This window comes from Centropristis striata, chromosome 23 (assembly GCF_030273125.1).
Source record: "Centropristis striata isolate RG_2023a ecotype Rhode Island chromosome 23, C.striata_1.0, whole genome shotgun sequence".
Classification (NCBI taxonomy): domain Eukaryota; kingdom Metazoa; phylum Chordata; class Actinopteri; order Perciformes; family Serranidae; genus Centropristis; species Centropristis striata.
In genome coordinates, this window is record NC_081539.1 from 19,242,910 (window position 1) to 19,256,558 (window position 13,649).

Genomic DNA, 13,649 nt, shown 5'->3' on the forward strand with positions numbered 1-13,649 from the left:
GGACTTTAGGCAGCTGCTCTGTTTGTGTGTTTTATACCACTAATGATTCTAAATGCGTTCTCTGATTGTGTTTGCTGCTCCTGAAGGTTTTTTTTTTTCATATATGCTGTTGTGTGTAAACCAAACAAAACATGATGAGATGGAATATTTTTTTAGTCTGTCTGCAGCATTTGCATATTGGCAGGAGCAAACAAAACATTACCAGAACTCTCCGGTTTGCATTTTAATGTTGCCCTTTGATATTCCGTCCTATATTTTTCTGCAGGTTTTTTTTATTTTTACAATGATCCATTACTTATAAATAAGGCAAAAATGCATTGTTTTTCCTGCCAAACTCGAGGGATACCCCTGTTAAAGCAATCATTTTATTTTGTAGTTTTTAGGCAATGCTTTGCAGTATAAACCTTCAACTCACGCCCCCTTCCTCATCTATTTAATTCTGTGTTGCAGCTGACAAATTTGACAGAGATCCATGATCAAATCAGCGGGATGGCTCGGTGTCCTTACAACCCTCTCCACAACTCCACTGCCCTCATCACCTCCAGCGGGGAGCTTTACGCTGCCACGGCCATGGACTTCTCCGGGCGAGACCCTGCAATCTACCGCAGCCTGGGCGGCCTGCCACCGCTGCGCACTGCTCAGTACAACTCCAAGTGGCTGAACGGTAAAGGACTTCCAAAGTTTGCAATGCATATATTGATAGAGATGTTGCTGTTTATGCAAATGTGTGTAAAAATCGTTAAAAAGATGGGCATTTTAAATAGAACCAAACACAATGAAGGAGAAAATTGTCTTTTTGCTTTCCTCCGTCACAGCTATTGAACATCAGCAGTGCAGCTTGTGGAGATTCAGTGTTTCGCTCAAGGATACTTAACCATGGCAGATGCTTATCTCCATGGGAATAGGAATCTTTCTTTCTTGGTTGAAGGGTTAAATTCCTCCTCAAATCACTGACGTGTGAGAAAATTAGTCTATTTTTAGTTCAGCTGTATTTTATTAATAAAGATAATTACATTTTAAGTAACTTAGCAACTAGAAAATCTATATTTATCTCACCGTTTCTTTGAGGAGAATAAAATTGTGAAATTGCCGGTAATCGATGTCTTTTTCCCTTAAAGCTCAGACGCACTTCAAGCACAAACCGCCTCAGTGCAGATTGAAGAACTTCAGACAGCTTAAGGTGTCCAGCCTATAGAGGAGCAGGTCAATCAGTATCTTGTCAGCAAGTGACTTTTATCTGATTCACATTTAAGCTAAATTGAAAAAATAAATTAAAAGCCACCACATACATTGCTTCGCACCAACCTTCTGGGAAAAGGTTTAATAACTAATTTTATGGCGAATTGATTTTTTTCCCTCTGTCTCCCCCTGCACTGCCCTCCGAAGGTGCAGAGGAGAGGAGGGCTGAAATGAGTAGAAGGGGGGGACACTTTCATTTAAAGGTGAATTAAATCACTGTCATCGGGAATAAAGTGTGCGGTTTAGATCCAATAATGTCATACATAAAGATGAACGCCTTAGCTGTGACTGTGTCGTGGAGGTCGCATGTTTCAGTTAGGGTGAGAGCTATTACGCTACACCTGTTTTGGTCATTTCTCATCCTAACCTTTAGGTTTAGGGAGTGAAAAATGAGTTTTCTTATTACAGCACAACGCCATTAATAACATGGCCTGTAGTTATTAATCCTGATCACCTGCTGTTGTGTGGGCCTCACGCTCACACACACTGCGAGTCAATCAGTCATAACACATACCCATTCGTTCTCCCACTCCCTCTTACTCCCACAGTCTTAAATATTGTTCTCTCAGTATTTCTTCTTCCTCTCTCTGCACTTCATCTTTCCCTTAGCTCACTTTATTTTTTGTCTCCTTTCTCCCACTCATGTTCCTCATCTCCTGCCATCTCTCCTTCAACAGAACCGAACTTCGTCTCCTCCTACGATATCGGCAACTTCACCTACTTCTTCTTTCGGGAAAACGCGGTGGAGCATGACTGTGGCCGGACAGTGTTTTCCCGTGCGGGGCGGGTATGTAAGAACGACATCGGCGGCCGCTTCCTCCTTGAGGACACGTGGACCACCTTCATGAAGGCCAGGCTGAACTGCTCCAGACCAGGTGAAATCCCATTCAACTACAACGAGCTGCAGGGAACGTTTTACCTGCCTGAGCTGGAGCTACTCTACGGTATTTTCACTACCAACGTGTGAGTAACTTGAAATTCTACAAATACCATAAACCCTTCATACTGTACTAATAGCATTTCCATCAACAATGGACTAATTGAAAGTCCTGCCCCCGTTGTTACTCTCATTAGGCTGGATAAGCTTGACAAATAGAAACACGACGACGCTGGTTCCATTTAACTGGTTGTCGCGGTGTTTTGAGAAGAGGCCGACAGCGTGTCCTGGGGTACTTTACCCGTTGAGGTCCTCAACTGGATGGTGGCAGTGCACCTTAGAGAGAATATAAATAAAGGAACACCTAGATAATTAACATCATGTTAAAATGTTAGCTACCTCTCTGTCCTTTTCTAATTCTCTTTAAAGTAACCACAGAAATAAGGAGGAAGCAAATCTGGCTGACATCTAACTTCTCTTGTTAGCTAGCTAGCTAGCTCGCATTTTACTAGCATTAGCTGACTTAAGATGTGACTATATGCAATGTTCTTTTTTACAGCCACACCTTTTAACCATCTTCAACATGTGCTTTTCTTCTAAGTGTAACAGGAAAGGGGAAAGTTGACCGAGGTTCCAAGCTTGCTTAACTTTTATTAAAGTGCAGAGCAAAAAAGCAAAAACTAAAGAAAACCTTAACCCAGACCTTCTTAGTTACTGTACAACACATTAAGTTTACGATAAATAAAAAATCAAATAATAAAAAAAAATGTTAGTCATTCATTTCAACAGAGATAGAGAGAAGTGGTGAGCAACCATCTATTTTACTGGCTAATAAAACAACTGAAACAAGACGATTTTATCAACTGTGGCTAGCTAACAAATTAAGCTAATGTTAGTGCCACCAGCTCACTTTTCTCAAATTACATTTTGAAACAAGAACCCTGTAAAATGTGCATTTACATAATGTTTTTTTTGATGAATTCCACACAAAGTGATTTTCACAAATTGTTTTGTATTCTCTGTCTTTATTATGTTCTGTTTTCTATTGTAATTTGCATACATTTTCCCTGAAAAAAAATTGTAGCCTTTTTAAATAATCAGATAAAGTCATTATCAAGTCGTATGATTCAAACTTTTAAAAGTTTAAGTCTTTTAAACTTATTTTACACAGTCACCCTCGTTCCACTGGTATATTCGAAAGTCTGCATAATTTGCATTGTGAAGGATGAACCAAAGTGAGATCCAGCTCACAGCATGTGGATATGAAATGAAAATGCCAACTTTTATGATCAGATTTTCCTTCCATTCTTTGTTGTTTTTAATGCACCCACAGAATAGCTTCATGTATAATTCACAGTGTTTTTGGCATCACATTGTCAGTTGTGTAAACAAACACTCTTCGACTGCATCTGCATTGACGTGGCATGTGACCTTTTTGTCGCACGCACACTGAGCATATAAAATTGACTGATATATGACAGCAATGTTTACATAACCAACTGCATATTAAATTGAATTTCCAGTTGAAATCTCCTCCCATAAACACTCAAACCAGCTACAAACAGGATCACTCATTCTAGCACCATCTGACATTTAAATCCTGTGAAAGAAGCTTATCATCACTTATTAAAGTGAGCACTGTATGATGCACATTCAGGGATGTTAGAGATGGGATGCAACCATGGATGAAAACTATTATTTTCTATTTTCACAAACACCCTTTCTTCTTCCTTTTTTAAATTTTTTTTACACTTTCTCATACAACACACACACATGCACATACACACGCACAGACCATTATTAAAAGCTGAGTAATCTATTCTTTATGGTCAATGCCTTCACATTGCTGAAAAAGAAGTCTTTTGAAGGGTATTGGAAACATTTCCCCCTCCAGGCCCAGAGTTTAATGAACAGCCGCATTGGATTATAATTCACATCGCCCAAGTCTCTCAGTTTAAGTTGAGAGTTAATACTCTCATTCTTTACTTTCTCTTCGGAAGGAGGAGACCAGTACTTGTTGAAACTGACAGCTCAAAAAGTCAAAGCTGTATTTCAGGCCCCAGATCTGTACAGTTAATCAGACAAGCTGAACAGCTTAATTGTGTCCTGTTGCTGGATTTATAATCCAATAATGACCATCACTTACGCCAGCGTCTGCGTCTCTCTGTCCGGTGTTTGATTTGTATTGTTGGCTGAGAACACTACAGACATGCAGAGGTACAAATACAAACAAAATGTGAACAGAGTTTTCTACTTGTGCTGTGGTGTCCTTTTCTAAATTCCTTTCATCCAATTCTTTCCTGTGTTTCTCTCACTCTCATCCATCATCCCCTCCGTCCTCTCATCCCCCTCTGTTGGGTCTCTCTCCTCTTTTTTTCCTGTTCCTGGCATTCAGAAACAGCATTGCTGCATCTGCGGTGTGTGCCTTCAATCTCAGTGCCATATCACAGGTTTTCAATGGGCCTTTCAAGTACCAGGAGAACTCGCGGTCAGCGTGGCTGCCCTACCCCAACCCCAACCCAGACTTTCAGGTAACAAAACTGTACAGAGGCGCCCTGGTCTGTTTGTTTTTATTTATTCATTTGTTAACAGCAGAGAAACACAAAACGAAAAAAGACTAATGATGTGTCTCATTTTGGATATTTTAATTAGTACACTTCCATGTAGCACAGTGTATTCACTAAGGACTTGCACAAGTTTGGTACACCATCTAGGTACTTGTAGTTGACTGATTTTTGCCCAAATTGTCAATGTAAATGCAATTATGCACTCAAAATAGCCAGAATCACCATCTTAGTCTAAGCATTTCAGTATGCTATCAAATTCTATGACTCTAGTTCATCCTGAGTTGGACATGAATATCTGTATCAAATTTCATGTCAATTCACCCTAAAGTTGTCATTTCACCTTTTTTTTTCCAACAAAAATGAAAGGAGTCTCTGTCTTTCCGTATGCATGTCTATTTTCTTGAGAACTGTATAGTTTATTTAGAGGGGAGTCTCAAAGATGAAACAAACTTTTATACTGCTGAATGTCATGCTGGGTACAACTCACTCTCCATTGCTTGCTAAGGTGCATTCAAACAATGCTACTTTTGGAAAGAACTCTTTTGTTCCTGGAAATAACCCGGTCCCTGTAGCTAGCTGTAAGGAAATGACATGTTTACTCTAACATTGTAAGGGGATGCAACTATGTTATGGTAAGTGTGTTGCTCGGGACCCAAAGAAGCACAGTGTCAAGTGTGAAGTTCTTTGCATGACTGGTTCTAAAGAAAGCTGAAGGCAGCGATACTGCAAAGTGAAGCAGTTGACTTAAACATAGACTCATCACTACAATAGCGCCACTAGCATGGCTCAAAACCACGCTCACTGAGGCAATTTCTGAAGTAAAACTGAAAGTTATAGTTCATCGTTGATGATCATTTGCTCATGCTTGAGGTGATTTAGACCCAACACACTGCCAAACAAGCCAAACAATATGGGTGGCTGGGTGCCTGCCTAAGGAAATTTATTATGCATGCGGTGTGTATGTGTGTTCATCCTGATGAGCCTGCCTCAGAGTCCCAGCAAGCTCTTCTCTCTCATTAATTTCCTCCCTCTTTCAATCATCCCTCTCTCTATTCATGAACAGACACATTACGACCGCTCGTTATAAAATCCAGTGATTTTTACAATGGCGCAATCTTTCCTTTAAGATTTTTCATAGCCTCGTTCTGTGAACTGTAGTTCTTTTCTAATAAACTGTCCTTGTTTTGCACAAGTGGCACTTTATGTTTATATTCAATTCTGTCTTAAAATGAGGGGCAAACGAAGCGGTGCTGGGGATCCTTATTCTGATTTTAGGCGTGCCTCTGTACTGATGGCACACAGGGAATGCTTTATTAGCCGAAGTGGCTCTCAGTTGTAGCGAGCTTAGCAGATAGTGAGGGAGCTAATCCATGAAGCTCTCCATGAGGGATTGTATTCCCACTGAGGTCTGGCTGCCAATGGGTGACACACGCCTCACTTCCACACATGTTTCCCATCAGGGATCCTCAATCATGTTTCCTTCAAGCCAACAGCTGCATGAGCATTCGCGATGGCTGCTATCGTGAAGGCACACACATATTATCTATAATGACATGCTTATGCCGAAAAATGTGGATGAAATGTTTATGCATAAAAAGTGCAAACTGTGACAGTTTACTAAGAACAGCGCATACTCAGGAATCAGTAACTTAGAAGGCGTCTCACTCCCGTCATGTGTTCATATTTATCTACATGTCTGAAATTCACTAACCTTCAAGAAAACCAATTTCCTCTATATGGCCGGTGCTGACCACAGATTTATCCTGCTCAGCATACTGTAGGTACATCACATACAGCCTTCTATATACCATAGGCTTTTATGAGGCTGCGGATAAACCAGGATCAGTTCTTCCTCTCTATCCGCATCCCTCCACTTAAGCTCAGGCACAATAGCTGCTCCTCACCGCTGGACCGATGCACACATCTAGGTTTCAGTGACATCTTCATCAAGCATTTGTCAATGTTGGAGGATTAGATTTACGAGCGCAGGATTTATGGCCTGCCCGTTTTTTTTCCCCAGCTCTTTTTTGCACACACACCTACACACATGCAACATACACCTCAGGGAGACAAGCACCTCCAAAAGCCGCGAACATACAGTATTTACTGTACACAAATACGCCCACTAAAATAGAGGCTTGTTGATTGCTGCCAAATCGGGATAATTATCACTGTGAACTCATCACTCAACACACACACCGGTCATTGATTGAGAGCTTAATTCCCCGTCTGTCTGCAGAGAAAATCCCTCCATTTATTTGAACCACACAGATTGATCCTGCCCGGTTTATTCAGGCTATGAGTCATGTTCGTTGGGCGTTAGGAGCTAATACCGTCTCTGTGTTGCATAGGTTTTCTGTCACACTGCAATTGCTTACTGTACAAATGCATTCATTGTTAAGCTCCGTATGACGAAAAAACATATTAGAGAGTTAGAGTCTGGGCCAAATGCTGTTGGAAGGTTTTGTTTTCTTTGATAATTCAAGTGCAACAAACAAGAGGTGTCAGTTTTCTGAGGCTTTTGATATATAATTTTTTGGAGGTGGATACCAATACTGATTTTTGTGGCCAATATAGTGCTTTTAGCTAGTCATAAAACTAGACCTTTTCATATGTATATTATGCACCAAAATGACTATGCAAAGCAGCTCTTTCCCTTGTGAAAAACACATATTTGGCAGGGGGGTTGAGGGATCTTCTCCTTCAAAATATGTTATGTTTTTTAATTAAAAAAACATGTAATATCATATAATATTAAACCTTTAAAATTACCATATCTGTGCACAAAAAGTTGGAAAAGCAAGAGCAGATAATAAATAAACATGACTTAATAAGGTTAAAGACAAAACTTGATAAATAAGTTCACTGGGGACCAACTACAACTATTAGATTGGAAGAGAATTCAGTGAGTTTTGATGCTCTCCACATTGATTTTAAATTAATTCAGCTTATATGGTGCCCAAAACGGATTGGATGCTGCGCCAAAACCTTACGATGGCAGGGAAATCCCTTCAAAGGTACTTGGTCTCTAGGGTTTTCCTTCAACATTATGTATGATTATTTGAAGCCAGAATGGATCTGTTATTATAATCAGATCTAATCGCGAGATGTTGGAATTTTAAACAACCTGGGACGCATTTAAAACAAAAGCCTATTTGGCAAAAACATGCTATAAAACAACCTTATTTCTCAGAGCCACTTATCATCTTGGCAGAGCACAGTGCGCTGATGATGAGCAGGACAGCTGAGTGTTGGATGGGCCCTCAGCCAAATGATGGTTCTGTCCCTCACCTTGACTGTACCAAGAAAATCACCACATCCGTCTCTCTATACATTCACAGACGTCCCCTCCCCTGGTCAGTGCCTAACTTTGTCTCACTGTGGCAGAAATACAAGCAGGCAGCCACTGAGACACACACATGCACACAATGCAAGGACAAACCACAATGGGAAACCTTAGACATGTGTTATTATAGAGCCCTCCCCACACACACACACACACACATACACATTTTTGCCATAAGCAAGAGGCATATTCAAGGCACACAAGCTCATACAAACAGTGTTGCATTTTTCTGTCCTTCAGGGCTTTAATTTCCCATCTCCTGATGTGGCGAGGGCACTGATCCGTTGCCCATCCTGGGGAAGCCCACCATGATTCTCATCTGTCAGCCCAGGGAAGGCCAGGGATTGATCTGTATAAAGTGTCTGTGCTGTTGCTACTATAACTAGTCAGCGGGAACTAATCGCCATCCAAGGTCCACTCTCAGCTTAGTACAAGTCTGTTTACGGTTAGCCTAGAGCAAAATCCGTGCAGCCCATTTGCAATACTATGTTCAAAACAAAAACAGTACCAGTCATTTGGGTTAGTGTAATTGTCGAGCATGGCTTATTTTTGTTTTCTCTGCTCTGTGTCTTGGAGTAGGCCTATTCTTTGTGGATGGGGCCTCAATCCACAATCCTCACCCCAGCCAGGGACCTGTTTTACTGAGAAGGACATGCATGGTTAGCTTTACTCATCCAGCTCTGCCTCAGCTGGATTGGCTTTGTGCCTCCCTTAGTCTCGTTCTGCTTGGTAGGAAAAAGGCTCTGTCTAAGTGTACGGTATATTTGGAATATTATCACTTTACCTTACCTAACCATTAGTCAACCTCTTTCTTTCAGTTTCCCTTTGCAAAAGTTTTTCTTCTGTGTACTCTGGTTCAAAAGGTAGCTGCTTATCTCCACAGTGAAAGGAATTATGTCTTTGCTGTCATAATTCCTTGCGTTTATTTTCCTGTATTTCCTGTATATTCTTCCATAAACTGACCCAACAGCTGATCTGTGGGGTAGAACAGTACATGGCAAAATGTAGTGTGACAGGAAATTTTCAAAGTAAAGCAGTGAAAAGGTTCTAAATATAGCATATAATTAAAAAGTAATACATTTTTTAAGTGACAAAAATAAGTTTTACTGCTCTCCCCCTGCACAGCAGTACATTCCTTAGCTTCCTTGTTGATGATCCTGCCTAATTCTCCTAACTGGAGGCAAACTACCTTCTACTGAAAATAAATGAGTACCTCATACAACCACACTTCAAACTATCACCGTATCAAATAAAACCTAAACATTTGGAGATACATGGTTTTCTCTAGACAGTAAAACTATGCTCCAAAACATATAGTGTGCAACCCCGATTCCAAAAAAGCTGTGACATTTTCTGAAAGCGTAAATAAAATGCAACATAAAAACTGTTTTTAAAAAAAAAATATATATATATGTATATATATACACTCTGAATTTAGTGCATTCGTTTTATTTACGTCTTTTGCAGCATCCCATTTTTTCAGGGTTGTATATTCCCTGCAGTAAGTTTTTCATGTATTAGTGCTACAATTGGTCATGACAATAGAACCTGTCTCTGATAGCAGTGCTTAGTAATCTATATAACGCTGGCTGGAACCTCTTTCAGCTTGAAGTGCCAAAGATCATTTATTATTTTGTTTCCCAGATAAAAGAAATATCAACTAAAGAAATTAACGCATTCCATTGTATAACACACAGATATAAACCTCCAGCATCACAAAATATAAACTCTGCTTATTGTGCTCTTTAACTCCCTTTTGGTGACAGTTCACTTTATTGAACTGCTTTAAAATAAATGAAGTTGGGGAAATATCTTACATATTAGATATTTCACATCATAACCAAGCGCTGCAGCACTGACTCTGCTAGAGCAGAAAAACTACTGGGACACAGAACGGGAACTTAGAGTCAACAATACCTGATAAAACCAAATTCAACCGTGACAATGAAATCTCCTTATTTATATGAGCTGGATAAGGCAGGTCCTAACATTTTGGGTGTAAGTAATTTGTTGGAGGAGCTCTTTGTTTGAATGATATTGCAGGATTTACTCTCTTTTTCTGCAATAATGAAGCTTTGAAGATGAAAACATTTTTAAGATATTGGCTTATTTTTCAGATAAAAAAGAGCAATCAGAGACATTACTATACTCACCAGCAATATATATGCATATGAGGAAAAATCTAATAAAAGAGTTAACTACTTGCTCAGTCAAACATTCATTCAGTCGTCTTCCATCAGCCGCGGTGTATTGACTACAAAGCCTTAAGGTTGTGAGGATAGCGAACCATCACAACGAGGCAGCAATCGACTTTAAAGCCTTGTTCATTTAATCATTCAATCCCTCTCTTTTTCTCATCTCTGGTGGTACTTTGGGACAGAAATCTTAAGCATATTAACGCAGCTTTTCATCCCAAAGAGCTCGGAGCTTTTATTAATGTAGTCAGTCAATCTTTTCCTCTCTGTCTCCCCCACCTCCACAGTGCGGCACCATTGACTCCGGCTCCTACGTGAACCTGACTGAAAGAAATCTGCAGGACGCTCAGAAGTTTTTGCTGATGCATGAGGTGGTCCAACCCGTGGTTCCCGTACCTTACTTCATGGAGGACAACGTGCGCTTCACTCATGTGGCAGTGGATGTGGTGCAGGGGAAAGACATGCTGTTTCACATCATTTACTTGGCGACTGGTGGGTTCTTGGCACAATGTGTCTGTGCTTAATTACTTGCATATTATTTTGGGTGCATGCATATGCCTGCTGTGATTTTGAGACTTCTTAATGTCTCTGAAAACATATTTTCTCATCAGTTTCTGAATATGAGCAATGGGGTCCCATGTAACCACATGGTTTCCTATTTTGTTTATTTTATACAGTCATGGAAAAATTATCAGACCATTTTTGATAATTTGATTTGTTATTTTTGATAATAATCAAAATCATTATCAAGAAAACCACGGAAAATGGCTAGATATCAGGTCTTAAATTAAGCTCTTATGAGCTATTTTTGTTGTTATTATTATATTTGTCCAAACAAATGTACCTTTTGTTGTACCAAGCATTAAAGTGAACAAGAAATTGAAGAAAACAAGGTGGTCTAATATTTTTTTCCATGACTGTATATTCTGATTTCTGCATTTTTTCCTTCAATCTCGGAACCATGTCAGTCTGATGCACATTTAGCCTCTGGGGGCGACCAAAACTGTAAGCAGTGCAATTTCCAACCTCATCGATACTTTTTGTGGGTGTTTTACAGACATCATTTTGGCTGATCTCTACAAAGCAAATCAAAATCAAAATCATCATCATCATCAAATGATAGCTGAAGGTTTCCAAGATCATATTTCGACTGATGCCTTCTCTTATTTTTGCTCTCCAGATAGGCTGTTTACCTGCGATAAACCAAAGCCTTATCAAAACTGATTGGTCACTATTCAAATACAAACATGACCAGAGACATCATTGTGGCTACACTTATTTTATAAAGTCTATGTATTCAACAATATCGGAGGTTGTTTGCCTTTGTTTCCAACTCAGTCAGTCATCAAATCACACCTACACAGTCTTGAAGCATTAGCATAGATTAGCATTTAAGGGGTGTCGAATTCTTTAATAATACCTTTCAAAGCATTCCAAATTCAAGCTTTAATTGTTACTTACATTGTCATGAATATTGATTGTTTTAGATAAATACTTTTAATCTAAAAGAAGTTTTGTGGGGCTTTAAGTCTTTTGAAGTGCCGTCTCTGAAAATAACAAAGGCCTGTGAGAAGAAGAATAAAATTAATAGATCTGTACGTCTGAGGAGGCATCAAAGCTCAATCTTCTGACCCAAGTTTGATCACTCTTTCCCTCCATGTGTGCTCCATATGCACTGACAGAACACACACACATCATGCCACATGTCACTCCCATGCAATCGCTCACTAAGAAATCATAGACGGCTCGAAACAGCTGACGGCCATGTGTCAAAAGAAAACCGACGGGTGATTAATAACACACACTCAGCTCTGATTTAACCCTCACATGTTCTGTGTGTGTGAACCGCATGGCACCACCTGCTTATCAGTAGACTGTTTGATCACACCGGTGTGACAATATGTGATGTTACACTTGGCAAAGTGCTGAAAACAGTATCAGCTAGACACCAGATTCACACCGGCGTTCGGTGTCTGTTCTGTATTATGATATAACACAATATGGATTATGAACGGATGTACTGAACAGAAGTTGAACGTAGTGACCCAGTTCTCTGTGCTAATGTACCATAGAGCCAGTGGGAAATGTCAACATGATCTTCCTGTTGTTAGCCAGTGTTATTTTAGGATATCACACATGCAAGCACACAATCTCTCACACACACACTACGTGTTCCAGTTCACCAGCTCTATGCTTGGCATCTCCCTCAAAAACTCCCCTCTCATTGTTTGCATGGTGCTGTGATCAATGTAGCGTCGGACCAGAGCTGCCCACACTGCAAGTTCCCCAGACACTAACCAGACGCTAATGAAAACATCTGAAACCCTGCCAAGTGCCATTGGGTAGCGCACATACTGTACCTAATCACATGCTATTATTAACGCTTTAACGCGCCTCGCTGATTGGGGCCGTTGTGGAAAACCTGATAGCTCAAACTGGGGGTCCAAAGATGTCAAGGTGTAGAGTTCTTTTATTCATACATGTGGCTTGCAGCAAATTTCCCTTCCCTTGTTATTCAGACCTCATTAGTAATTTCAGCCCTGCAGCAGCATTTTTCTCCCGCTGTTAACGTGAACAGAATTCAGTTAAATGCAAAAGAGTTTCCTGAAAGTTCCAGGTTCAATGAAGTAACAATTTTCTTCCAAGATGTGGAGCTAAGAGTCGGGGAAAGTACGTGCCTTTAGATAAAAAGAAAAAAAACACTTGCCCCTTACACATAACTCATTGAAAAAGTAATTACATTGCTAATTACTAACCAGCAAACATAATTATTTCAACACATGTATTGGAAAGGAGACATTATAAGATAAGAAAAGGCTTTATTCTAATGCAATAGCACAAATACAGAAAACTATAAAAGATAGTGAATGAATATTGTATTTTACTATGATGTAATGTAATACTGTATTTATATGCAAGTACAAAAGTAATGTGATGCAAACAACTTTATGGCATGTAATAGTATCAGGACTACATTTAGGAGGTACTGAATATCAGTATGTACAGTGTAAAGCTACAGTGAGCCCACACATCTACCAACTGTAAACAAAACAAGGTGATTTCTGGATGTAGCTGACATTAAATATATATAATGTAGTGACTGACATTCGCAAGCTAGCTCACAAAAATAAGAAAACTTCAGAGTCGCCGGAAGTTTCGTTTCTACCAAGAAACAACCAAGCAAGTGAAGCCAAAGCAAAAAACACACCACCAGAGGGCGACTCCACTGGTTGCAAAAGAAAGTCAGATTGTATAGAAGTGTATGAGAAAATTACCCTACTTCTCACTTGACTTATTAACTCAGTGATTAATTTGTAGATTATGGTCCCATTTAGAGTCAAAGCCAGAATGGCTGTATGACTGTATTCTTTTGGTTCATGAAAGTTAATTGTATTATTTTGTTAACTTAAAACATATATTTTTTT

At 39.7% G+C, this 13,649-nt stretch overlaps 1 protein-coding gene across 3 annotated transcripts in view; it reads left to right on the top strand.

Moving 5' to 3' along the window:
- Nucleotides 1–13,649, top strand: part of sema5a (sema domain, seven thrombospondin repeats (type 1 and type 1-like), transmembrane domain (TM) and short cytoplasmic domain, (semaphorin) 5A) — a 138,267-nt gene that overhangs the window by 70,465 nt on the left and 54,153 nt on the right. For all 3 annotated transcript variants that reach the window (XR_009389902.1, XR_009389901.1, XM_059326841.1), the window contains exons 7-10: nucleotides 451–664; nucleotides 1,917–2,202; nucleotides 4,512–4,647; nucleotides 10,512–10,716. Coding sequence is in view for 1 of the 3 variants with exons in the window: in XM_059326841.1 (XP_059182824.1) it covers nucleotides 451–664; nucleotides 1,917–2,202; nucleotides 4,512–4,647; nucleotides 10,512–10,716 (841 nt within the window). In the remaining 2 variants the exon portion in view is untranslated. The remainder of the gene's footprint in view (nucleotides 1–450; nucleotides 665–1,916; nucleotides 2,203–4,511; nucleotides 4,648–10,511; nucleotides 10,717–13,649) is intronic.